The sequence below is a fragment of the Euprymna scolopes genome, chromosome 25 (assembly GCF_053919585.1).
Source record: "Euprymna scolopes isolate OS-2025 chromosome 25, ASM5391958v1, whole genome shotgun sequence".
NCBI lineage: Eukaryota > Metazoa > Mollusca > Cephalopoda > Sepiida > Sepiolidae > Euprymna > Euprymna scolopes.
Genome location: NC_136506.1, coordinates 392478 through 417442, shown reverse-complemented (window position 1 = coordinate 417442; position 24965 = coordinate 392478). Strand labels below are relative to the sequence as shown.

At 35.4% G+C, this 24965-nt stretch overlaps 1 protein-coding gene across 1 annotated transcript in view; it reads right to left on the bottom strand.

Moving 5' to 3' along the window:
- Positions 1 to 3591: 3591 nt before the first annotated feature.
- The window catches only part of LOC145247273 (organic cation/carnitine transporter 2-like), an 84940-nt gene continuing 63566 nt past the window's right edge, over positions 3592 to 24965 (bottom strand). Inside the window, exons 8-11 of the mRNA XM_080108878.1 lie at positions 23054 to 23283; positions 17970 to 18151; positions 15814 to 15965; positions 3592 to 3808 (exon numbers count right to left, since the gene is read on the bottom strand). Coding sequence (XP_079965004.1) covers positions 3727 to 3808; positions 15814 to 15965; positions 17970 to 18151; positions 23054 to 23283 — 646 coding nt within the window. The 3' untranslated portion in view covers positions 3592 to 3726. The remainder of the gene's footprint in view (positions 3809 to 15813; positions 15966 to 17969; positions 18152 to 23053; positions 23284 to 24965) is intronic.

Genomic DNA, 24965 nt, shown 5'->3' with positions numbered 1-24965 from the left:
AGACTATTGATAAATGCACTGGCCCAGATGTGGCAACAATCCTCCAGGCATCGGCGAATGGTAGCTGTGTAGAGGTATACGTATAACGTATACCTCTACACAGCTACCATTGACGCGTTTGTTAGTATAGCAGGAGTCTTGGCAATATCCTTAATATATGTGTTCTATTTTATTACCTGTAAATGTGTTCTAATTTATTACCTGTTATTATTAGTATTATTAGTAAAGCCGTGGAGTTTCAACGATGATGCGGGTTTTTTTTTTCACATGGCGATCGAACGTTTGAGAGTGTTTCTTTTATAGTTGATAAAGGACAGAAGCGTAATAGTAGTAGCATTAAATTTTACCACCTATTTAAGTCCCCATTCTACGACAGACTGAACGCTGTGTTCTAAGATTTAGCCATTGCCTGCTATTTATGTACATTCGCTTGTCTGTCATGTTTAGTTCAAAACGTGGTGTCATCAGCAACTGTACTCATCACGGACAAAATTCTATCATGGATGTAATTTATGAATATCCACATCATAATGGTTTAAAGATTGACCACTGTGGAACACACGAATTAGTATCATGTTGTTATATTATATGTTTATCGTGGACAACCTGGATTGCGTCTTGTTTAGAAAGGATCTGATGAAGTATTCATCCAGAAATATCTTATGATTAAATTTTCATGAGAAGTGATTTATTCCAGATTTTATCAAAGGCTCTTAATATCTTAAAAACAACTACCCTGGTTTCCTATGCCTTATCTAGGGCATTATATATATATATATATATATATATATATATATATATATATATATATATATATAATTATTTCCACAGGCCAAAGAACGCCGCAACCCACAAGAGCCACGCCAGCTAACGAACCGGAAGTGTAAGACTCGAGTTCCGCCCTCATTCAGACATATCCGTGCCCGCGATTTGAATCGTTAGTATCCTGCATCCGAGGCAAACACTCTATTAACTGAGCAAATGCCCTGCACACAAGAAATTCTATTAAGTAACACATCTCAAGCAGACCGCGACGAAACCAAGCTGTGGAATAGACCTACTTCATCTCGACAAGGGGCGTGGTCATCGAACCAGCTGACCCCAAGACGATGTCCCACAGAAGAGCTAACCTAACGAGCCATTTTTGTTATAAAATTTTCAGAATGTGAGAGATTATATATAATTATTTCCACAGCCCATAGAACGCCGCGGCCCACAAGAGCCACGCCAGCCAACGAACCGGAAGTCTAAGAATCGAGTTTAATTCTTGAATAAGAATAGGTACAGAAACCTTCGAATAGCTTGAATTGGTTGGTTACCAAAAATTATATGATAGTGTGTCTTGCATGCTGCTACTGCGGTACCTTGATTCCTTCGGTAATCACGGAAATTATGATTTTACAAATAAAGATGTGGTTAGCCACAATGTAATCAAGCAACACCAATAGAACAATTACAATTCCTGACATTATGTTTTGCCTGATAGATTCACTAAATGAAATACTGCCTAAGTGCCTAAAATCTAAACCATGACCGCCAACAATACCCAGGCAAAGCAGCGAACTAAGTGCTCTTCATGGAAGACTTAAAGCTATATGTCAATCCAATTGCTGATTAAAGTTGACTCTTGCAGGTCGTACATGCACTCTTAAAAATATTGGAAAGAAGTTTGGTCTGGAGAAATGTGTCATATGCTTAATCAGATGTAGGAAGAAGATCCAAACGGAAAACATACAGCTTGATAAATATATTGACATCAGGGACATTGGGGAGTAGGAGAAATAAAAGTGTCTTTTCATAGAAGGAAACGATGCCGTTCATTAAATCAAGATGAGACAAAAATCGGTGGTGATTTACTGAAAATTAGTTTACAAAAGCAAGGAACCGCCATTAACCAACTATTAGATATGATTAGATTATGAAAATAATTTTTTTTTATATATTAGAACGTCGAAAATACGACATTATTTTTGCACCAACCTAAAAGTAAAGCCTCTGATAACATACAGCTTTGATATTGTTGACTAGCCATAAAGAAACATAAACAAACTAAACACTAAAACACGAAAAGTGTTACTACTGTACAGAAAAACATGCAGAAATCAATGTCTGACAAGATTGCATCTTCTCTGAGGTGTAGGATAAATGATTTCTTCAGAAATTGAATATTAGCATCGTGAAACTCTTGTTAGTACAGGTCAATATCTAATGAGCTCCCAGGGCTTTATGGCTAATGCTATTAAAAGATGAGTTATTTCAGCAACGACAACAAGAGCAGGTTCTGCCACATAGAAATAGAGAATGTGAGCAACAGGACATCCAGCTGTCATATTCTGTTGGGAATGGCTACTACACAATGCGATACAAGGGAGTGTGTAACTATCCCTATTGGACGATTTGTAAAAAGTTAGATATGGAATTGCACCAGGATGTCCAGGGCACATATACTCCAAAGACAGTTGAAAATAAATCATACACCATCCACTATGACTATGCAGTTCCTACAGCTATGTACTTTGAACACGGAGCTATTTAACCTGCCATAGGAAAAGAAAGATAAAGAAGAAACAATTGTAGAATTTTGTGTCTCCATTGATGCTCTGTTAAACAGGGCTGAGAGGAAAAATATAACGAAATCTGAAATAAGAAAAACATGTTCTTTGTTTAAATTTAATTAACCGCCGATAAAATAAATGCCAAGTAAATAATACAAAGCACAAAACAAAATATATAAAAATCTTTTAATACTTTTTTTAATGCATAAGAAAAAACAAAAGCGAATTGTATTCATGCATGGGCAGATGTTAAAATCGTTTAGAAAGAGAGGACTTTGTATGATCACCCATCAAATTTTGAAGTCATTATGGTAGAAAAATTATCTTATTAAAATAAGTATTTTTTAAAGGATTGACGGTTAGAACAGTACTATATACATGGTGGACTCTTTTCTATTTTTTATTATGAGTTGGACATGCAAACACAGAACACGCTATCAGACAATTGTTATTTATATATATAGTGTAACAAAATAATATTACCTCGAAAGTTTAAAGAGTTCGAATGGGGAATTATTGAATGTGCCAAAGGTACGGGGGCAAACTAAAATTAAATTTATTGTTGTTTAAAACCGATTAAAATATTGGCACAATGAGGGGAGAAAAAAAAGCGGGAGATAAGATTCAAAGTTCCCCAAAGAGAAACAATGCGTTCGCTGTTTCTTTTTGCCGGCACAAAGAAGGTTTACGCACCGCAATAGGGACAGACTTCAAAATCTTTAAATGGTTTCTGAAGTTCTAGGTTTAAAATAAGTTAGATAACTAGATATCTACGCTTCTCGCCTAAAAAGCACACACCAAGGAAGAGTAGAAACTAAGGTCAACTGCGCATTTGTCCTGTAAGCTGATTAGGAAACTAGGAAGCTGATTAATAGCTCAATAAAATGTGTGTGCATAAAAACGCGAGACAACCACAATACTTCGCATAAGCCTGACGAATACTAGCGTGGATGAAACGCTGAATATTCTGTGTAGCTTAATTGCCATATATATATATACATATATATATATATATTATATAGATAGATAGATAGATAGATAGATAGATAGATAGATAGATAGATAGATAGATAGATATGTGTGTGTATTAGTCTTGCATGGTGATGAAACTTTATTTCCAAACAAGGTATGTATTCTTTCAATCAAATAGCAGCAAAGTTCATTTTCTTGTTTAACTTTCTACCGACTGGTTACTCTGCATTTCCGGTTCCGTTTTTATAGTAAGTTTTCCAAATTTCTTCTCGGTTGCAAACCTGATAAAAGAATACAACAGACTTATTTGAAACATTCTAAATAATTTGATGATTTAAGTTGAACAGTTTATAAAAAAAAAATTTTCTCGAGATTAAAAGAAGACTTCATCGGTTAAGTAAATGAATTTTTGTTAAAGTAAAACATGTTTTTCTCAAGTCGCCAGCTGTGATTACGAGCAATACGATTGATACATTTTTGATGGAATTCGATGAAATAATTGTAAAATCAGTATTAAGATGATATTTTGTTGTGTCAGCCATGAATGCATAAAATTTTCAAGTAATTGTATTCTTAGTATCGCTCGCGCTGAGAATTTATTTTACATCGTTTCATGTGTTGTAGACTCGTGGTGTAGGTAAAAAAAAATGAAAGAAACCACAAGTAGTGTAAAGTGTATGAATATAATATGTATCTATCATAAAGAATACAGGAGCCACTTAAGTGGTAATAGACCGACGTGTTCGTAGCATGCGGTTATATATGGTATGAATGTCTTCATTCGCGTTACCCTAGGGTGACCCGTATGGAAATCCTTTAGAATTTTCTTTTGTAGTGTAGATGGGATTATTACCCTTTCTCGATACAACAGTACCCCATTCCACATAGAATAAACTTCTGTCGCCGATTCATCTGATTGAATTTTTTTGTTTCGTTTCTTTGATGAAACTGTCTTCTTCAGCTTCCCTTTTCGTATCTTCCAAATTCACTGGTAGTTCTTTGATCTTTTTGCATAGTATTTGTGTATAGTCATTTTCACTTTGTTATTACTGCGTCTTCCAGCAGTTACCCGATTTCGGGATTAGTCGCGACAATCCATCTGCGTGACCTAACTTTGCACATGTAAGAAATTACATACTGAAGTCGTAATTCAGTAGAACGGTCCCACATCTTTGTAGTCTGTTGGCTGTGTAAGTTAGCAGACTTTTTTTTAGAGCCAAAGATGTTTATAAGTGGCTTATAGTCAGTTTGTAATTTCGTGTAAAAATCGGTGGAATTTTTGTGATTCGAATATGATCCTTAGTGCTTCCTTTTCGATTTGGGGGTAATTCTTCTAAGCAGGCAGTAAAGTTCTCGACGCATGGGCGATCGGCTTAGTGGGCCCATCCGGCATCTTGTGTAGAATGCATGCCCCGATCCCATAAGAACTTGCGTCGGTTGTGACAATAATCTCTTGTTACGGATTGAAATGATTTAGGGATAAATCTGGTATTAGTACATTTTTTAACTTCTTAAACGCTGATTGGCACTCAAGCGTCTAGTTCCATTTTTGTCCTTTTTTTTTTTAATAGTACATCTAATGGCGGGCGCACTTCATGAATGTTCTCAATGAACTTTTGATAATAAGTCGAGAGCCCTAAAAACAACTCTGAAATGTAGTTACATTATGAGGCTCTGGCATGTTTTTTATTGTCTGTGACCCTATCCGGATCGATTTTCCTCCCGTCCTTATCTATTATTATGACCCAGGTATTTAATTGGTTCCAAAAGAATTTCGCATTTTGCCTCCTTCAATGTGAAGCCGTATTCATTTATTCTGACAAACACTTGAAATACATGATCTCTATGTTGTTCAACATTTTAACTATGCATAAGAATATTGTCCAGATAGCTTATTGAGAAATCCAGACCGCTTAGAAAAGTACCGATTACCTGTTGGAAAATGGCAGGGGATACTTTTATACCAAATGCTAATGTATTGAATTTTAAAAAGACCTTTGTGCGTTGCGATGTACAGAAGTTTGGAGCTATCTTCCCTAATGATATTTGTAGGTATGTCTCGCTTAAGTCTAATCTGAAAAAATATTTTTCTGCCATTTAACTTAGCGAATACTTCGTCTGGGTTTGGTAACGGATAGTGACGGTCCTTAAGCGCTACATTCAATACGGTAGAGAAATCCGCGCATACTCTAATCGCTTTAGATTTCTTTTAACGTATACGGTGGGGACTGCCCTCTCCTATTGTTAATAGACGTCAAAATCACAATGTTAAATGGTCTTTCCAATTCTTCTTTTTCTTTCCTCGAAGCGAACGGTACGTTCCGTGGCTTTTTTGAATATTGGGTTTGATTCATCCAACAATTCGAATCTCGCTTTTATTTTTGTGCAGCATCCAAGCTTTTCAGAAAAAAAAACACTTGGGAAAGATTTTTTGAGATGTTTTTTTTAGTTTGTCGGCTTCGGCTGTTAGGTTTTCCACTTTGTGACAAAAGTCACTCATTGGTGAGTCCCATAATTCAAATTTTTTAATCAAATCAGTCCCGAATAAATTTGTTGCCTTCCTTAGAACGAACTCATTTAACTTTTTGTCGTTCCTTTTAGTGAGCCATTAACAACTACCTCTCCTTAAAATGTATTTTTTCACCAGCTACCGATCTCGCGACTTTATTCGTCTTTGTCATCGTGGACTTTTGTGGCCCACCTCTCTTGGGACGTCAAGCAAAGACATCTGATCGTCTTGAGCGCGTGGTAAAGTGGGAGAAGAGGTGGCTTGTCACTTTTAATGCATCTAAACCCAAGCTTCTATCTTTACATCATCAATACTCTGATCCCCATCTGACATCAATTGAAATGGATGGCTCTCGTCTTGGGTAGGCTCCATGTTTTGACAAGCTTCTGGGTTTGATATTTACTCCTGATCTGAAATGGAACATGTACATAAGGTCTGTTGCCAAGACGCTGGGAAAATAGTGGGATCCTTCTATCGCTCCAGAAGATATCTCACTACTGATGCAATTCTCTATCTGTATAAAAGCCAAGTAAGTCCAAGGATGGGGTATTGCTGCCACATCTGGGCAGGAGCTGCTAAAAACAGCCTATCCTGCCTTGACAGAGTACAAAATAGACTTCGCAGCTTAATGGGGGATGCCCTTTTCTCTTCCATGCCGCCCCTCTCCAGCAGAAGAGACGTTGCGAGCCTGTCTTTGTTTTATCGTTATTTCCATGGCAAGTGTTCGTCTCTGCTCCAATCTTTGGTCCCCCTCGCCAATCTTTCACGAGAAATACCCACCTGGCTGAAACTACTGTCAATAATTTTCCCCACTCTTTATCTATGCCTAAATCCAAACGTAGATTCCATGGGCAGAGCTTCTTTCTCAAAAGTTCACGACTGTGGAACTCTCTTCCGTTTGCCTGTTTCCCACCTGACTACAACTTGAATGTCTTCAAGTCCAACATAAACGAATTCCTAACAAACCGCCCCCTTAAGTAAGACACTCTATAAAATCCCCAATACTAATGATTACTGCAATACTATCTCATTGATTACTGTACACGCAATAACCCTTATCCCTGAGTGGCCTCCGGACTTTTATAAGTGGTGACCTCCATGTAAATATATATATATATATATATATATATGTATATATATATGTATATATATATATATATATATATATTGACAATGAATTAAAATATATATCAATTTAAAGTCTTGAGATATCCGCTGTCGCCCAGGATCTATGAAAGTAATCTTAGTATAGTTATGCGCTCTCCTTCAGTTCCCTGCCAATTCTGAACCTCCCGAATGGGGAGCAAAACGCTCCTTTAGGTCAATTAGGTTACACTTTCATATTCTCTTCCATGTGTGAAAATCTTTAGTCGATAAATCCGATGCTGAATCGAGTTGCAGTTTCACTCCTCTATTTCTGATTCTCACCGTAACATATTTCCGTATGTTCTTTGTTGGTGAAGGGTTTATTTTTCCAGTTTTTAGGTAGCTCTTTTTTGCTACTTGTGCTCTGCAATATGAGGCCTTGTGCTCTGCTCGCTAGCATAGGACACACGTTATTTTCCTTTGGTACTGACATGCATTGTACTCATGAGGTCCTCCACATTTGCTACAAGGGTTCCTAGGATTCTGTCTATCCTGATAATTGTGTTAAGTGTTCTTTTATCTTTTTGGTTGGTAATTGTTGGCGGGCGGGTGTTCTTTATTTTTGGAGCGTATCTTTTTAACGTGAGCGATGCCTACTTCCTCTATGTTTCGGAAATATTTCTTCACTCCAACGAACCGTTGACAATCTTCAGTTAGTTTCTGAAGCGTCAAATCAGGTTCTACTATTAATTTATTTAGAGCACGACGTCTTATATCAGCGTCTTTTGTGGCTATCAAACCTTGTGTGAATGTTAGGCATTTGAAATTGTCCACAGTCAATGACAATAACTTGAAACCGTCACAATACTTATTAACTATAGACGCAAAAGTCGTATAGTCTTTACTCTGCTATGTTTAAGATTAATACACTTTAATCTTTTTATGGAAAAGCCTTGTCTTTCAACAGTATAACTCTTGTTTACAGTTTGATAGCCTCGTCAAACGAAAATTTGTTGTTTTTTTCTTGGTAAAATAAAGTCCACGAATTTGTTATGTTCGGATGCACCCAACTTCCGTAGCAATAAATGAACTTTCTTTTGATCCGTCCATGACCCGCAATTAATCTTGAAAAGGTATTCAAATCTTCAGAAATATGCCTGAGGAGTATAGTGAAATGTAAAAATAGCTGATCAGATCGCATTTTAGAAAAAAAGTCGTGCTGGTTTCCTCTCAACTGTCCTTATTCATTAAAACTTACGTTATCAAATCCATTTTTATCTGACTAGTTTAGTTGTTTAAATGTGATTTTTTCAATTCCAATATCTGTTCTTTCATTTCTTTCCTTTCTCTTTCCTGTTTTTCCTCGAAGTAGTTCATTAAATTTAACTGCTTCTCAGCCATCTGTTTTTTTATTGTCAATTGCTTCTCGTCGTTTTGTTTCTGTATTGTCAATTGTTCATCTCGAAACTTTCTCTTAAGTTCTAATTGTTGACTTTGTTAGAATTTAGCCATTTCCAACATCTGCTTTGAAAAATCATCCATTTTCTTTTTTGGGGGAAGATTTAGAATTACTTACTATGACAAAATCATTTTTTTTCAGAAACAGCACAATTCATTGATTTACTTTTCCTATATTGCCAACACTACAGATTAAAAACCTTTACAAAATTCGTACCTGGTTATTTAACGAATATTCCATTCATTTATTTTTTTCTAATAGTAGAAATTTTCCTGGGAAAATTTCAACTTTTGCGTTTTATACAGAAAGTAGTGGATTGAGTTTGCCTTGCTTTTTTAATTTTCGTAACGTGTAGGTACTGGGTTCAATTCCTTGTTGATCCTACACATTTTTTTTTATCTTTTTTCCTTAAAAATAATTAGTTATTTATCTGTGAAAGAGAGTTTACAGTATTTGTTTAATATTCGCTATACTTTTCGATTTCTGTACGAAGAGAATATCATATTTTCTCGCAAACACTTTATTTGTCGTGCTTAGCGAAATCGTGTTTTTTCTTCTTCTTCGACGGTTTGTTTTAACCGGATTCAAATCCGACGTATTTTTAATTGCGCTAATACTCGCTTTAGCCAATAAAATAAAATATGCTGTCATTTACTTGCTGTATTTGCGTGAGTTTTTTCCCCAATGTTAATGCATTTTAACCATAAGAAGTATTAGCGAGACATGCTTTTTAGAACGCCAATTTTTTTTACACATTACTTGTACTTATAGAGATGAACGTTGTTTTTATTTACTAAAATCTTTGCATCGTTGATTTATTAGTAGCAATTCTCAATGCAATTGTTTATGAGTTCTGTTTTTACTCGTAGTTACGCTTGTTGAAGCTTTTTCAACAGCAAGATATAGCTTTTGACGACGTCTTTGTAAAATTCTTTTTCAGCAAAAGTGTTGTCCTTTTTCGAAGTCTTTTGTATCCCGTGTTTGTGTATTTTTACGATCGAATGTTGTTTCCCCCCCCCAAACGATGACAAGTAGTGTTTTCCCGTTCTTCAACGAACTTTTGCAAAATGAATTATTTTCAAGTTTCGAATTTCTCACGGGTATAGGAGAACATTATTTCGAATTGCCGCGTGTTTTTTTTTCTTGAATCCTTTTGGTCGTTAAGTGTTGTTTTCCAATGACTGCTTTTTTAGAGTGACTCCTTGTCTGAATATTCGCAATCCAGTTGTTGTAAACAATTGTTGTATATTGATCCGAGAAGTTCTTGAATCCTCCTCCTCAGTCAATTGTTGTAAACCCGTGCTATGGGTCACAAATGAAAGACACCACAAGTAGTGTAAAGTGTATAAATATAATATGTATTTATCATAAAGAATACTGGAGCCACTAAAGTGGCATCAGAGGTACGTGTTCCTAGCATGAGGTTAAACATGGTATGAATGTCTCCATCTAGTCTCTGAAACCAGTGGTATTTATAGGACTGGTTGATTCCACTTAATTTTCAAATAGAGGTGATTTGTACCCCACAACACTATTACTGAATGTTAAATTCCCATCGCAGATGATAATTTTTGGACTAGTTTGAAACAACAATAAAAACAACGATGAAGGTGTTGTTTATGTAACTTTTAAAAACAAAATGATTAAAATATCCATGGTTGTTGTACTAGCAAAAAAAGACGTTAATTTCTTGACGATTGTGAAAATAGAAATAAAAGTGTAGAATACATAGTTTAAAAATCATGGGCGCTATTATATTTCTATATTTAAATCGTCAGACTGCTATAACATGCATGTACATTCTCTAAAATACAATTCTTTCTTACCTGGTGATGTTGCTTAGGATTAAAAACTAGTGCCAAGACTATGCTGTCGGGACGACTCCCCCCCCCCAAAAAAAAAAAATCATGACACCCGCAACCCAGCAAATTTGACCGCTGGTTAAAACTAAGAAGATGTTTAATCCGGTAACGAGTCGCTTCATACTTACCCGTCTTTGGTCCTCTGGAAAATCTGTGGCAAGCAAATTATTTTCCCAACAGTGATAAAATTGCGGCCTAGGACGTTACTTAGTTTACTATACCCAAGATACTCCATACATTCCTCCATTCTCCTCTTACAACACATGAAGAATTCTGGTATGGCGTCCGCAAAAAAAAAAAAGATCTCTAAGTGATGCAGGTTTCAAATTAACTAATGTCCATGAAGCATAGAAAGTACTGTATCATTGATTAGTTGAGCGCCGAAACCTTGATGTAAGTAGAAACTCAATCATTAACAATGGACTCCCTATTCAAGTACTATATAGACATAGCCTGTTTTTTTAGAAATCATACTTTCTGTTACAGGCGGTTGTAAAATGAAATAAAATCACCAGTAAGTTAATAGTTTGACTGATAACTCTGGTTATCATGGATTTTTTTTCGCTCTGGATGATTATCTCAATGAATCGGCCATTACCTGATTATCAATTTCGACCTGTTTGACCGGCATACTCTTGAGAGGTTCGGTTCTCAATGGAGACTAATATGCTTATGACAAGACCTGTTTACTTTGCCGCAACAAATCAAATGACAGTATACAGCACGCGTGTCCAATATCCTCAGAAACATTTAATTATTTAATCATTACGGTGTCACATTTCACTAAATCGACAACTTTATTGTTAAACACTGCTGATCATAAAGCGCCTTTACTTATCGAGTAATTCGATTAGCGAATTTGGTTCCGATTAATTATTGGGCCAGGCGAAAATACATGTTTATCTCAAGACCGGCAGGTCGCGTGCTACAATTCTAAAGTACATTTCTCAACGAAAAATTAAACAAACGAATGTTGCCTTCAAACCTCTTGAAATGGCTCGGTGTAATTGCTATCTCATACGAGCTTTGACGAACTGTCAAGTGTCATCTCCAATATGTGATGTTTGAGATGCTCAGAAACACTAAGCGAAAAGATAAAGATAGGATCTGAAGCCAAACAATTAAAATTGTTGGAAATAAATAAACTCGTTGCAACAAATCCGACAACTTCAGACAACTTCGCTAAGATGCTACCCCTTCTACCTGCATTAACTGAAATAAATTTCGGTCGAAAATGGCAAAAGACATTAAACGAGCATCAGTTGTTGGGGGCACAGACTCCTCCGTTCTAACACAAAGACAGCTGAGTTGTAACGAAACCATCTTGAACCAGAAGAGCGAGCCAATCACTTATCTCAGTGAACATCTTATTCTTTAAATCTACTAAACAACAACGAACACCGCCATCAATTATTCTTATGATTAACGCTTATCCAATTTGTTATAACTTCCACCCTCTAAGCTGGAAAAAATTTTTTTATCAAATGAGTAAAAATACATAAAACGCAAATACATATAGGCATGTTATCTATCGCATTATCAACCGGGTTTGGGTGACTGTCTTGTGTATCAATAATGCAGTTAACTTCAAACGTCGTGACCTTCATTGACGACGCATTACAGCTGCGTGCTATAAGGAGTCACGAGGAAGGTCAGCGCATTTTGAGTGTGAACCGATTAACGGGGTTTTACCAACTCCACACATACACCTTAAAATAAATTAGAGCGCAAATGTGTTTCTATACCGTTAGTCGGTTAGTCAGGGAATCGCAATCAGTCAGGGTGTATTAAACTGAAAGCAAAATTCCCAACCCCTTATAAGCTTAATGTAGAAACATTGACGCGACTTCGACTGTGGAAACTGAATGAAGATCTTATTGCCCAAATAAATGAAACTTATGTCTGCTGCTATGCATGAGAGCACTTTTGTTTCAGGTGCGCTGAATGTCAGGACACAAACCACTCAAGGTATGAAAAAGGATATAAAAAGTACGTACTGGTTCGTTTTTATAAACCCCACAAAAGGGCTGATATGTCGTAAAAGTGAACATTGACACGCAAAATAAAAACTCTACCCCTCATTACAACTTAAATATGACACCAAGATTAGGGCAATACAACACTAGTATTATTTCTTGAAAAAGGTAATAAGCGCTGATGGAGCAACTACTGCGGTCTCAGCCTGATTGACACGTGACTTTGACTCTTTTAAAATTATCCCAATCAGAGCGCGACTCCATAACGAGGCTAAACCAATGTGGGATTCGTCACCGTAGTGAATAAAGCGATCAAAACTGCACTTTCAAAGGAATCCTCGAATATCGTTGGTGCTTCCAGCTTCATGGATTTCGTTACTTTATCCATCTGGAACATTATTTAAGCAGATATTATTCCGCCTCAGCTTCTACATCTACTTAAAGAACACTACTACTCAACATGACAATTCAGCAAAACAGTGTTCGACAGGCGGGCAGTTCTAAAAGAATTCTTTTTTAATGCGCCCTCGTCTGCGTTACTTTGAATGTCTAAAAAGAGATTCCCAGTGCCACTGTTAGATACAGTTTTGTCGTTAATATCATAGATTATCCAGTTGGTATCGCTTTACTCCCTTTAAAAATTTAGCTGATGCTTAGTCACTTATGAATGAATATCACTTTGCTGTATCGCAGATTGGGATTAAAATAAGTACATCGAAAGCAGAGATACTCGCTGCACTTAGATTTGAAATCAAGCGCAGCACAAAAGTAATGATGAACCAAGTGCTTGTGCGAATGATCATACCTAGTGGCAGTAATGTCAGACCAATCAGAGTTGAAGACGCTAGGTGATTGGAAACGTTTTATCATAATGCATGCTCGTATCCCCGTGTCCAATGGAAGCACTTCCTCTAAAGCAACACAGTATTTTTGCCCTGAAAGAATAATATACTCCGATAAGTTGTCCTCACGAGACGTCAACGCTTACTTAGTCATAATTTTATCCATCAACCAGGAGAATTCAGCTACGAAGCAATTGATTCACATTCAATACAGAGATGAATAAGAAAACTCTGGCCGATAACAATTCTGTATATATCTCATAGGATTAGCGAATCTCTCGACTGAGGCAACCTTTCTAGGGCAATTGCTCTTGACATATCAAAGGCCTTTGATAGGGTATGGCATAAAGGTTTACTTCATAAGATCTCTAACTATGGTATAGTTGGAAATGTCTTCTCAATTATTAAATCATTTCTTTCTGATAGGTTCATAAGAGTAGTAGTTGAGGGGCAAAAATCAGAAGCTCACAGTATTAATGCCGGTGTCCCTCAGGGGTCCATCCTGGGCCCAACTCTTTTCCTGATCTACATTAATGATATTCCAAATCACATCCTTACATCATTTGTAGACATTTATGCTGACGACACTGCCATTTATGGTAGTACATCTAAGACAGTAAACGATCAAGTTCTCTCCGATTCTCTCTCCTCTGATCTTGAGCACGTAGTACAATGGGGTAAGGAGTGGCTGGTTACTTTTAATGCATCTAAAACCAAGCTTCTCTCTTTACATCATCAACATTCTGATCCACATCTGTCATCAATTGAAATGAATGGCTCTCGTCTTCAGGAGGCCTCAAGTTTTGACTAGCCTCTGGGCTTGACCATTACTCCTGATCTTAAATGGAACACGTACATCAAAACTGTTGCCAAGTCCGCTGGAAAAATAGTGGGATCTTTCTATAGATCCGGTAGATATCTCACTGCTGATGCTATTTTCTATCTATATAAGAGCCAGGTACGTCCAAGGATGGAATACTGTTGCCACATCTGGACAGGAGCTGCTAGAAAGGACTTGTCCTGCCTTGATAGAGTTCCTTGCAACCTCTACCTCACAGAAGAGATGTTGCGAGTTTGTCTCTGATGTATCGTTATTTTCATGACTGAGCTTCAATCTATGGTCCCCCTCGCCAAACTTTCACAAGAAACACTCGTCTAGCTGTAAACACTATCAATAATTCCCCCACTCTTTATCTGTGCCTAAACCTAAACGTAGATTCCATGAACAAAGCTTCTTTCTTAGAACTGTACGCCTGTGGAATTGTCTTCCGTTTTCCTGCTTTCCGGCTGACTACAATATGGTTGTCTTCAAGTCTAACGTAAATAAGTTCTTGATGAGCCGTTCCATATAAGTTATCAAATTTACCAAATTTTCATTACTAATGATTACTATATTGTCCAATTTCTACAGTACACTCTTTAACCCTTATCCTTGAGTGGCCCCTTGGCCTTGATAATGTGGTGATGCCTATGTAAAAAAAATCAAATATAGTGGAAACTAAGTATGTTTAGTCGTTAGAACAGCCTGTGACTAGAACTCACCCAATCGTTAACTTCAAATCCTTAAACTTGATAAGCTTCTTGAACGATGCAGTGACAAGCGTGGATTGAGTCGGCTCAATCACTTCGGATGAATGTTGTTTCAAGTATGGAAGGCAAATTGTAACTTACTTGGCTAGTTTCTGTACGTGCTTCAAAGAGTTGGTTATGTAACAAAAGGAAAGAGAAAGACAAATGCTACAATGGTGACACCCGTATGGTTTTATGTTTGACGATCACGTGAGCGACGCATTCTGTCAAATTAAAAAACGGGTAAAGTTTTGGAGTTGGAAGATTTGACAATAGAGTGTCGAGTTGTGAAGTTGGAAATGTTGACAACAGTTGGAAGTTTTGGCAACAGAATGTCAGGTTTTGGAGTTGGAAGTTTTGGTAGCATTGTGTTGAATTTACTCAAGAAATTGTTAGTTTAGCCAGAAAGTACAAGCAAGTCGTTAATGACTGTAGCCCAGCCATCGTTGGGTATTTTAAATATGTCAGTTGCAGAATTTGTTATTTGCAACGGTCAGAATATTTTCTTCTCTACAATAGATGGACACATCTTTGTGCAAGACTTCAACGAATTTACCTGAGAAGATGTGAAATCATTCTCTGGACGGTTATCTCATTATCGTGCCAGATATCTTAATTGCACAAGCATATACGTGCTACACGTGAGACTTTCTGTACTCCCGATAAACATTTTATTTATATTGGCCTTGTCAGACCGTGATGCATTTTTCATATATATTAAGTTATATTTTCAGAATTGAGCGAGACTTTATGTGTGTGAGTGTTATAAGTATAACTTACATGTGATTAACCCTTTTTATAACAGGATTCATCAGATTCTCCGATGTAGGTAAAGCCTTTATATAAAAGAAAGTCTACAAGTTTGTGAAGCAGTAACGTATAGTGCGTCGTACAATCTAGTAAATGTGTAAGGCCACTGCGGAATTTAATCTAGCCCTGAGAATGAGGTATTGCAAGAAAGAGATTTATTCTAGTTTACTTACCTCTGCATCAACATTGTTTCTTTGATTGTGTCAGGAATTGATTGTCCTTTTGTTTCTGGCAATAATATGACGAGCGGACCAGCAACTAAGACCGTGATTGAAAGAATAATAAAAGGAAGACCTTTGCCAAACTTTCCTGGAATATAATCGCCCTATATAAAAAATGACAGAACAATTAAACCCTTATTTTATCAATATCAGTTCAACATTTCATATACGATTAACAGACTATCAACCGTTCTCTAACTCCTGCCTCATCAACGTAACATTACATCTTAGTTCATGTTTTACAAGTGTTAGATATTGGCTGGTCAATGCTGAAAGGTGTGCTGGTCGATTATTATTATTATAATTATTCAAGCTAATAAGTTTAGTCATCTAAAATATGTTTTTGAACAATCCAAAATATTCAGAATAAATATTTATTTACATTAATTTAAGAAATGTAACTATAAAATAGTATCATAACAATTTAGTTGACAACTTAGAATAATGACATGTAAAAAGATCAGGTCATTATGTTAGTAACGTATACTAAGAACGTCATTTAGAAAGAGGGGTCTTTTTGAGATATGTGAAAATTAGTGTAGTTAGTCGGAGTCGACAGACAGGAACAGAGACAGTCTTCAGATCGTGATGGCTGCAAATTTGGGGGGATCAGAAGTTGCGATAGTCAGAATCAGCGTTGCATCTTTCCAAAAGGCGAAAAAAGACTCTGGAATAAAAAAGTTGCCGAAAATAAATCTGCCATTTCTTGAAAACAATTTCCACTGCAGCTTTCTGTCAAACAAAACTAAAGATGGACCAGATATGTTCCTGATTGGCCAGATGTTGAAACCTCAAAAAGTTTTTATTCCTCCTTTATGTGGTAACATTATTTGCGTATATTTTTTGTCTCGTCATAAACTGCAATTAAATGCACATACACACACAAACAACACTAGATAAACGTTAAACGGTTATAGATACACAAACGTATGTACACACGTTATATAGATAACTGTGACACGTATATACACTCTGTATAAACACATTCATTAGAAGAACATTTTATACCACTAGACGATACACGAATGTAGATATAGATATATATATATATATATATATATATATATATATATATATATATATATATATATCGCTTTGAAAATAATGTAAGAAAAAACTTTGAGGGGCTCCTTTCACCAATAAACTCATCAGGAGTTAATCGTTGGAGAGAGAGATACAAAAGAAAAATCAACTTAAAACGCAAGGGCAAAATACTCGGAGATATATTTGTAAGAAAGACTCCGATAGTGTTGTTATAAATTCATAAATTTCTAACACACGGAATTAAATAAATTCGGTTCCTCTTTAAAATTCAACATAATTTTTAAGGAATTCAGAAAAAATCTTTATAATGTACGTACTTATCACAACATAGAGATGTAATATTAAAAAAATGACGTAAATTTATCAAGTAATTACTTTATATAAAACATCATTTTTTTACGATTTTAACGATTTTACTAATGAATTGTGCCCATTATAATGCTCATTTTGATTTCGATAGTTCGAACTGAGTTGTCTCCTCCTTATATATAAATATTGCGAATCAAAAAATGTAACAAAAAATTTTCTGTGAATTTTCATCTTTGTCTATTTTTGGCTTAAAAAGGAACATTTTCTATGAACTTTTATCATTGGCTATATTTGCTATTAAAAATAATCAACTGTGAATTTTACTCTTTGGCTATTTTTACTTTAAAAAAAAAGAATATTTAATGAGAACTTTTTTCTCTAATTCTTTTAACGTTCACGAAGGGAACTAACTCACTGTATTTAGTTTCCTTGTGTAATTTTAGATATTTAATCTACGTAAATAATCCTTAGTCTTAAGTAACTGTTGTTTATAAGAAAAAGTCCAGAAGTAAACTTCACATATTTGTAAACAATTGCCATTTATGGTCATCTTGGATCATTTTATCTTCTTCATCTCATCCTGAAAGAGAAACTAGAATGCTTTTATAACGTTTAACTTGGATGGTTTTCTCCGTGCCTGGTAACTTCAAACAAAATTGGATGAAATAACCATTAATCAGATGTAACGGAAGAAATAAAACGAATAATTTGCGATTAAAATAAGTGATGAAATAATAAAAAGAGAACATAATAACCAGAATCATGATGTATGGTGATGACATAGATCCTACCCGGTTGAAAGTCATACAAATTCCAAGGGCGCCATTTCTCGCTACGGTTGGATAGAGTTCGCACGTATACAGATAGATAATACCAAATGCAGCTGTAATACAAAATCTTCCGACGATGCAAAACATCAGTGTAATCCATTGTAAATCTGAAAAAGAATATAAACAATATGGAATAATGTTAATTATTTGAATTATTCTGAGTGGACACGTGAGGCAACAAATAAATTAAATCAACAACGAATAACAATTTGTTCTAAATGACCATGTTATTAAGGTTACAACTAATCTAGTCTCATGGATTAAATAGCCAACTCCATTCGAAATATCCTATAAGTTGTCGAGGTTGACACAAAAGCTTCCGGGTACGAGGTGCACATGTATCCACAATTATAATATGAGATATAATAGTTTATGTATCGATTTTCAGTATTTACTTCAATAATGAAAATTATGTGAGTGGAGTTAAGTACTAAATTATGCAAATATATAGTAAATAAGCTACACAGAATCTTCCGCATTATATTCTCGTAGGTAATCGTAAGCTGAAATTAAACGTGGAATATTCTGTGTATATATTTGTCCTGAACTGTCATGCAAGCTCCAGACTCTATCCCATCGATGAAATGTTGCATTCCTCTGCCTGTTCTACAAGTATTTTAACGGTGAATGCTCCGACGAACGGCAAGCACTTGTACCCCCTCGACGTAAATACCCCCCGACAAACTCGACAAGCAGCTAAATTCCACCCATATACAGTAAAGATCCCTATATGTAAGAGAGCTTTCTACTCAACAAGTTTCTTCTCCAGAACTGCTAGACTTTGGAATTCTCTTCCGGATCCCTGCTTCCCCAACTGTACTGACATACAGAAATTCAAGTGTAACGTAAACAGACATTCGGCTTCCCAACTTCCTATATAGTACCCCTTTAACTTAGGTCCATGATAGTAGCCCCTTTACATCAAAGTGGCAATGTCCCTTTTTTGGGGTGAACATATAATTAAAAAATATTTTTTTAGCGTGACGATTCTCTACGAAGGTCGGTAACCTTCAGACCAAATCCCGCCCGCGAAACATTTTGACTAACCCGCTAGACTCATTACCAATGATTATATTTTTAAAATGATAGACCAGGCTTTTGAATTCAACAAAATGCCGGCTGTAATCTTTATCTAATCTACCCATCTCAATTTAAATATTATAACCGCAAAAAGCGATCAAAACATAATCACTTCCATTTCTGCATAAAAATATTAAAAAAATAAGCGTAAAAAATGAGAGTCGATATGACCGACCGACTGATGGCAGACATTAGCGGGGGCAGTTTCAAAGGGGCAATGTTGTCTAAGTCGGCTTTCTATTTCATTCGTCCAACAGCGACCCCCCCCATTACTTTCATCTGCCACCTATCTGATGCAAATTACTAGAATCTTTCAATTTGCCATAATTTATCTTATCATCATTCTCCTCTTCTTAAATAAGCCTTTTCCACTAGTTTTTTTAATGTTGTCTGGCTAGATACAAATCATAAATTCCGTATTTTAAAAGTTATTATACTTTGCAAATAACCTGAATCAAATAAGACGATTTAAATACGGAAATAAAATACAAGTGTATGTAATTACTGCTCTTCGTATTTAATTATTCAAAAAGAAATAAATTAAGTATAAGTGTCCAAGCGTATACTCTCTATTATTGATGAGAGAAGAGAATGCGGTGTTTTTAAAAAAATCACAAAATTACTATATATCTGCGGCAAATAATAAAAATTCGGTGTAGATTCCTATGTTGGGGCATGTTGGCGCCACGGTTATTTAGATTAGACCCTTTTCGAACAAAGTAATGAGTGATTCTTAGTAGTACAGTCACTTTTACATTTCTGAAAAGTGTTGACAATGCCAGGAGAAAGGAATCTTCCGCCTAATATATTAAAACTGTGTAGCTTATCAAACAAGTATAAGAACGGAAAAATTGAAACTGAAGATGAAATGAAATGAAACAAGATATGTTCGATATAATTACGCAACACTTTAATCGTACTTTCCTGAGAAATTATTTAGATTTATTTCAAGTATAAGCAATTCATTCAAAAGTGAAACTACATGCTATACAACGTAACATCTCACCAAATTTACTTTCCACAACTTTCTCTCTCACATGAATTGCTGCAGATACGAAGAAAAATAGTTCGTGGTGTACCGTAGTTTCTTTTAAATATTTTCATACCTTAATTAAAAAACCTTTTTCCCTGTGAAATTATTGTGACATTTTTCAAAACTTGCAGCAATAAAATATTTTCATCAAAATTAAGAAAAACTGAATCCTATGCAGTGTTACATCCCGACAAATTTGTCCAACTCTTTCTTTATCCCTTCTTCTTTATGAAATCCTGACGATGCGAGAAAAAATGACTTCGGGGCGTACCATACTAATAACGCAATTTCCTTTTGAATAAATTATTTCTCAAAATAAATCCCCAACTCTTTAATTTGCTATTTATTTTTATAAAATTAAAATAAAAATTAAGAAGCTGTGCATAATTAAAATACTGCTTTATTTTATTTCATTTCATTTCCAGTTTCGTTTTTTTTTTCATAAACATTAATCATGCGTCCCGCTGACGTTCTCTGTAAATATTACTCATTTTACCTTGAAGACTTTAACTAAACAGATATTTATATTTATTTTCTGAAAACATTGACAAAATTTACAGTTTATTTATGAAAAAAGTTTATCACACTTATTCAACTGTATTTTCATTTTGTATTTGGAAAGTGGATGCTGAATGCAGAATTTTCAATGATACTTGGACATTAAATTACTTCTTTACCAAGTGCAGTGAGAAGCCGATTTGTCCCATGTCTCAGGACAGTCTTACTGTGAATAAGATATAAGCGGACAAAAAGTTTCAAGAAATTTACTCCACAATCAAGGAAAGATGACGTTGAGCGGTTGGAGTCTCAATATGAAAAACAAACTTATTTTTATTATTTTAATTGGAATTCATTATTGAGATGAGTATTATTTATATTATTTTTTATTGTTTATTTATGCGGACTATTATTCTCATCTTTATAAGTTGTTGTTTCACGACGTGTTGGATAACTATTCCTCTGCCAGGTGTCTGCCAGATGGATTCCGATGTTGCTCACACCATTCCAGAAGCGAGTACGCGTCGAGTGCTCGAGGATGAATTTGGAGATGTGCCAAGAAGATGAGTCAAAGTTTTTCAAAAGTTTGATTACACAGGATGAAATCTGAGTCCATCACTATGATCCAGAGACCAAAGCCCAGTCAATGCAGTGGAAGCACTTAGACCAACCACCTCCAAAGAAGACAAGGGTGCAGCCCTCCGCTGGCAAGGTCATGCTCAGGGTCTTCTGAGACCAGTGAGTAGTGATGACAGATTTCCTGGCAAAGGGTACCACAATTACAGGAGCCTATTATGCTTCACTTTTGAGGAAATTAAGGGAAGCTATCAAAATCAAGAGGCAGGGCAATATCAGCAAAGGTACCCTTCTCTTGCAGGACAACGTTCCGGTCCACAACTCGCATACCGGCAGATCAGAAGCACAGGCGTATAGTTATGAAATCCTTTCCCATCCTCCCTACTCTCCCGACCTTGCACCCTCTGACTTTCACCTCTTCCAAGCTATGAAGTTGTTTTTGAAAGGAAAGCGTTTCCCAGATGATGCAGCCTTGATTTCTGAAGTCACGTCCTGGAGTGTTCTACAAACCGGTCTCCAGATCTGCATCAAACGATGGGAGAAATGCATAACTCTGGATGGTTCCTATATAGAGAACAGAACGCAAACAATTGTTAAAAATTTGAAAAAAAAGTTATAGCGTTGGGAAGAAAGTATGATTTTTGAACATCATGTAGTCATTATTCTCATATATATATATATATATATATATATATATATATATATACTAGCGAGGGTACCCGATGTTGCCTGGGGTTCTGGAGGTGTGTGTGTGTAAGGCAGGGGGAGGTAAATTAAAGAATAAACGAAGTAATAACCCTGTTTAAATATTCAATAAAAACGATGTTAAACTTCTTTAAAAAATCAGGAAAACCAAAAGAAAAAAAACAGCGAACAAATGTCAAACGTTAAAAAGAAATCGGAAAAACAAAAAGCAAAAATAAGGGTAAAAAAATGATGAACGTCTTCGGAAAAACAAAAACAAAAAAAAACACAGCGATAAAAAGAAGAAAATGGAATAAATAACCCTTCGTTTCGGTTGTCCATGGTGCCTTTCACCCAGTAGAAAGCATAGAAAGAAAAGAACGTTAAAATCCCATTCCAGTTTTTTAAGCAACTACAAAAAGAAATAAAACGAGAATGATGTTTTAAATATTAATTTTAGAGAAAAAAAAAAGAAATTAAAGAATCTTTTTTTTAGTGTAAAAATGGTAATTAAGCAATGTAAAAGTAAACGAGGCTAAGAATTAATGTTTGTAGGAATGTCGCTATCGGTTAACGCCATGGTGCGTTTCAGCCAATAGGAAGCATAGAACGGAAAGGCACGGTATAATTTAATTCCAAGTTTTTTAGGAAACTATGAAGTACAGAAACTGAAACCGTAACTGTCCCTTGTTTATAACGATCCCGCAACAGTGTAAATGGTGACTGGGTAGGAGGAATAAATTAGAGAGAAAAGATTTTGCTACTTCCATTGATTTTAACCGATTTTGGCAGTGAACTCTCAGCAAAAAAATATAGCAATCCACGATTATCGAGGAAGTGGAGAGTTAATATGCCTATAACATACCTCAGGTATTGTGCTGCAGTTTGTACATATTACATTTGCATGAAATGTCTTGATATTTAATCCTATTAAGGTCAAAATCAGAGGGGAAAAATACGTTCATTTTATATATATAGGAATATATATAGATATAGATATAGATATGTATATATATACATATATATATGCATATATATAACCATATATATGCATGTGTTGTTTGTCTGTATTGCTTTTGTAAAACATAATGAAAGAAAATCCAAACATAAAAATAATAATAAAACAGCAATATCTCACCAGGTCCTCCATAGATATAAGGGAATGTGCTACTAAAACAAGCAACTCCAGATGCAACCATGGACAATGTCAACAGAGTCCGTCTGCCCATGTGGTATTTTAGTAAATATATAGCAATTAAATACGCTGGGAATTCCACTAGGGCGCCAAGGAAGAAATTCAGGTGAACGTTAGGGTACAAATCTCTGCTGTTTACAGTCAGTGCATAGTAAGACAAACTTACGGAAAACCTGAAAGGACAGTAAAAGCAAAGAACATAAGATAAAAACGCGTGTCATTAATAAAGATGTAAGAAACGCAAATCTTGTCCAACTTTAATTGTATTTATAAGTTGAGAAATAATAGTTTTCAGTAACTTATCTGAATATTTCAACCATTCCTCGCTGTTGTAGGACCGTTGACAATTTTCTAGTGGCAGTGCCAACCGTCTAAAAGGGCTCTGGTTTAAATTAAGGAAGATTCGATATCAAGATTCGACATCCTCTTGTCAGCTCTCCCTCTGCGTGTGAAAAGCGTTGAACAGTAAATCACATACAGATATTTTAGCAATATTGCTTCTGCGTTATTCTTTTGTGTGTTGTTCTTGGCTAAATAAGCCTCGATTTCACTAGCTGGTTTCGGTTTCGAGGGTGAACATCTGCAAAATTATTAAGGAATAGTTTCGACCAACAAACAGGATTTTATGTAAATAAAAAATAAGCTTAAGACAACATCTTCGTGAACTGTATGCAGCAGTTTAACTAGATTAACAAACAGAAAATTAAACCAATTTTATCTTCGTATTATTTGGATTAATCGGACTACTGTTCTCATCTTGAGTGTGATTTTCACAAAGTTTTGTTCGATGAAACTTCCGACCTTCTTCAGATGTATCCTTTTGAACTTTGGGATGTTTCTGTCAAACTTGGGAATTTGGACAAAAATTTCGAGTTGGATAGAAGTCCTAATTAATTCGTAATTTAATTTTTCGATCGCCCACTCTGAGGATTAAACCTTCAAACTTCAGGAGAATATCACTTTTTACAATTGATTTTTCCAAGAACTCTACGCCATGTGCCACGGGTCTTTGGAGACAATTCTAGTACGAATTTTAGGAGCCTTAAACCTATTTGTATTTTTAGTTGTAAGTGTCACTATTTATTACGAATTTTTACTATATATATATATATATATATATATATATATATATATATATATATATATGATATAATATAATATAATATATATATATATGTGTGTAGTCATTGACATACAGTCCTCTTTCATTGTATCACAACTCATCAGTGCTGCTAGACTAGCATCTCTCTCAAGCCAAGGATTGAACCTAGAACCGTCCTGTTGACAGTCGGCAGTTCTCCTACTCGACAATTGAATCGACGCCCGTAAATAACTCGTCGGAATGTCTATTTAAATAGACACCCGCCACCACTTTTATAGTGCTCAAATTCCCTGTTCGTAAACAAACAACGAGCTTCGCATTTTCAGCCAATTAAGTAGCGGGTGAGATTATTTACCACAGTGCTCTACCCAAAGAGGGGGGCTTAAAATATACATATATATATATATATATATATATATATATATATATATATATATATATATATTGTTTAATTAATAGTTCCCATATCGTATTAAATCCTATATAGGTCTACTTAGTAATTGGTTATTCCCCAGCATATGCGCTGCTTCTTTGAATCATCTTATTCTTCAACGGTTTTCTTTGTCTATAATTTTAATCTCGTCCCATAATGGTAGATGGTTTCCATTTTTCTTCTAGATATGGTGATATAACTGATATTCCAATCTCTCCACGTACTACGGCTTTTCGATGTTCTTCTAACCATACTTTTTATGGATACGTCTCATTTTTGTATAATTTTCCATATTTACATGGGATTTAATATATACAGTT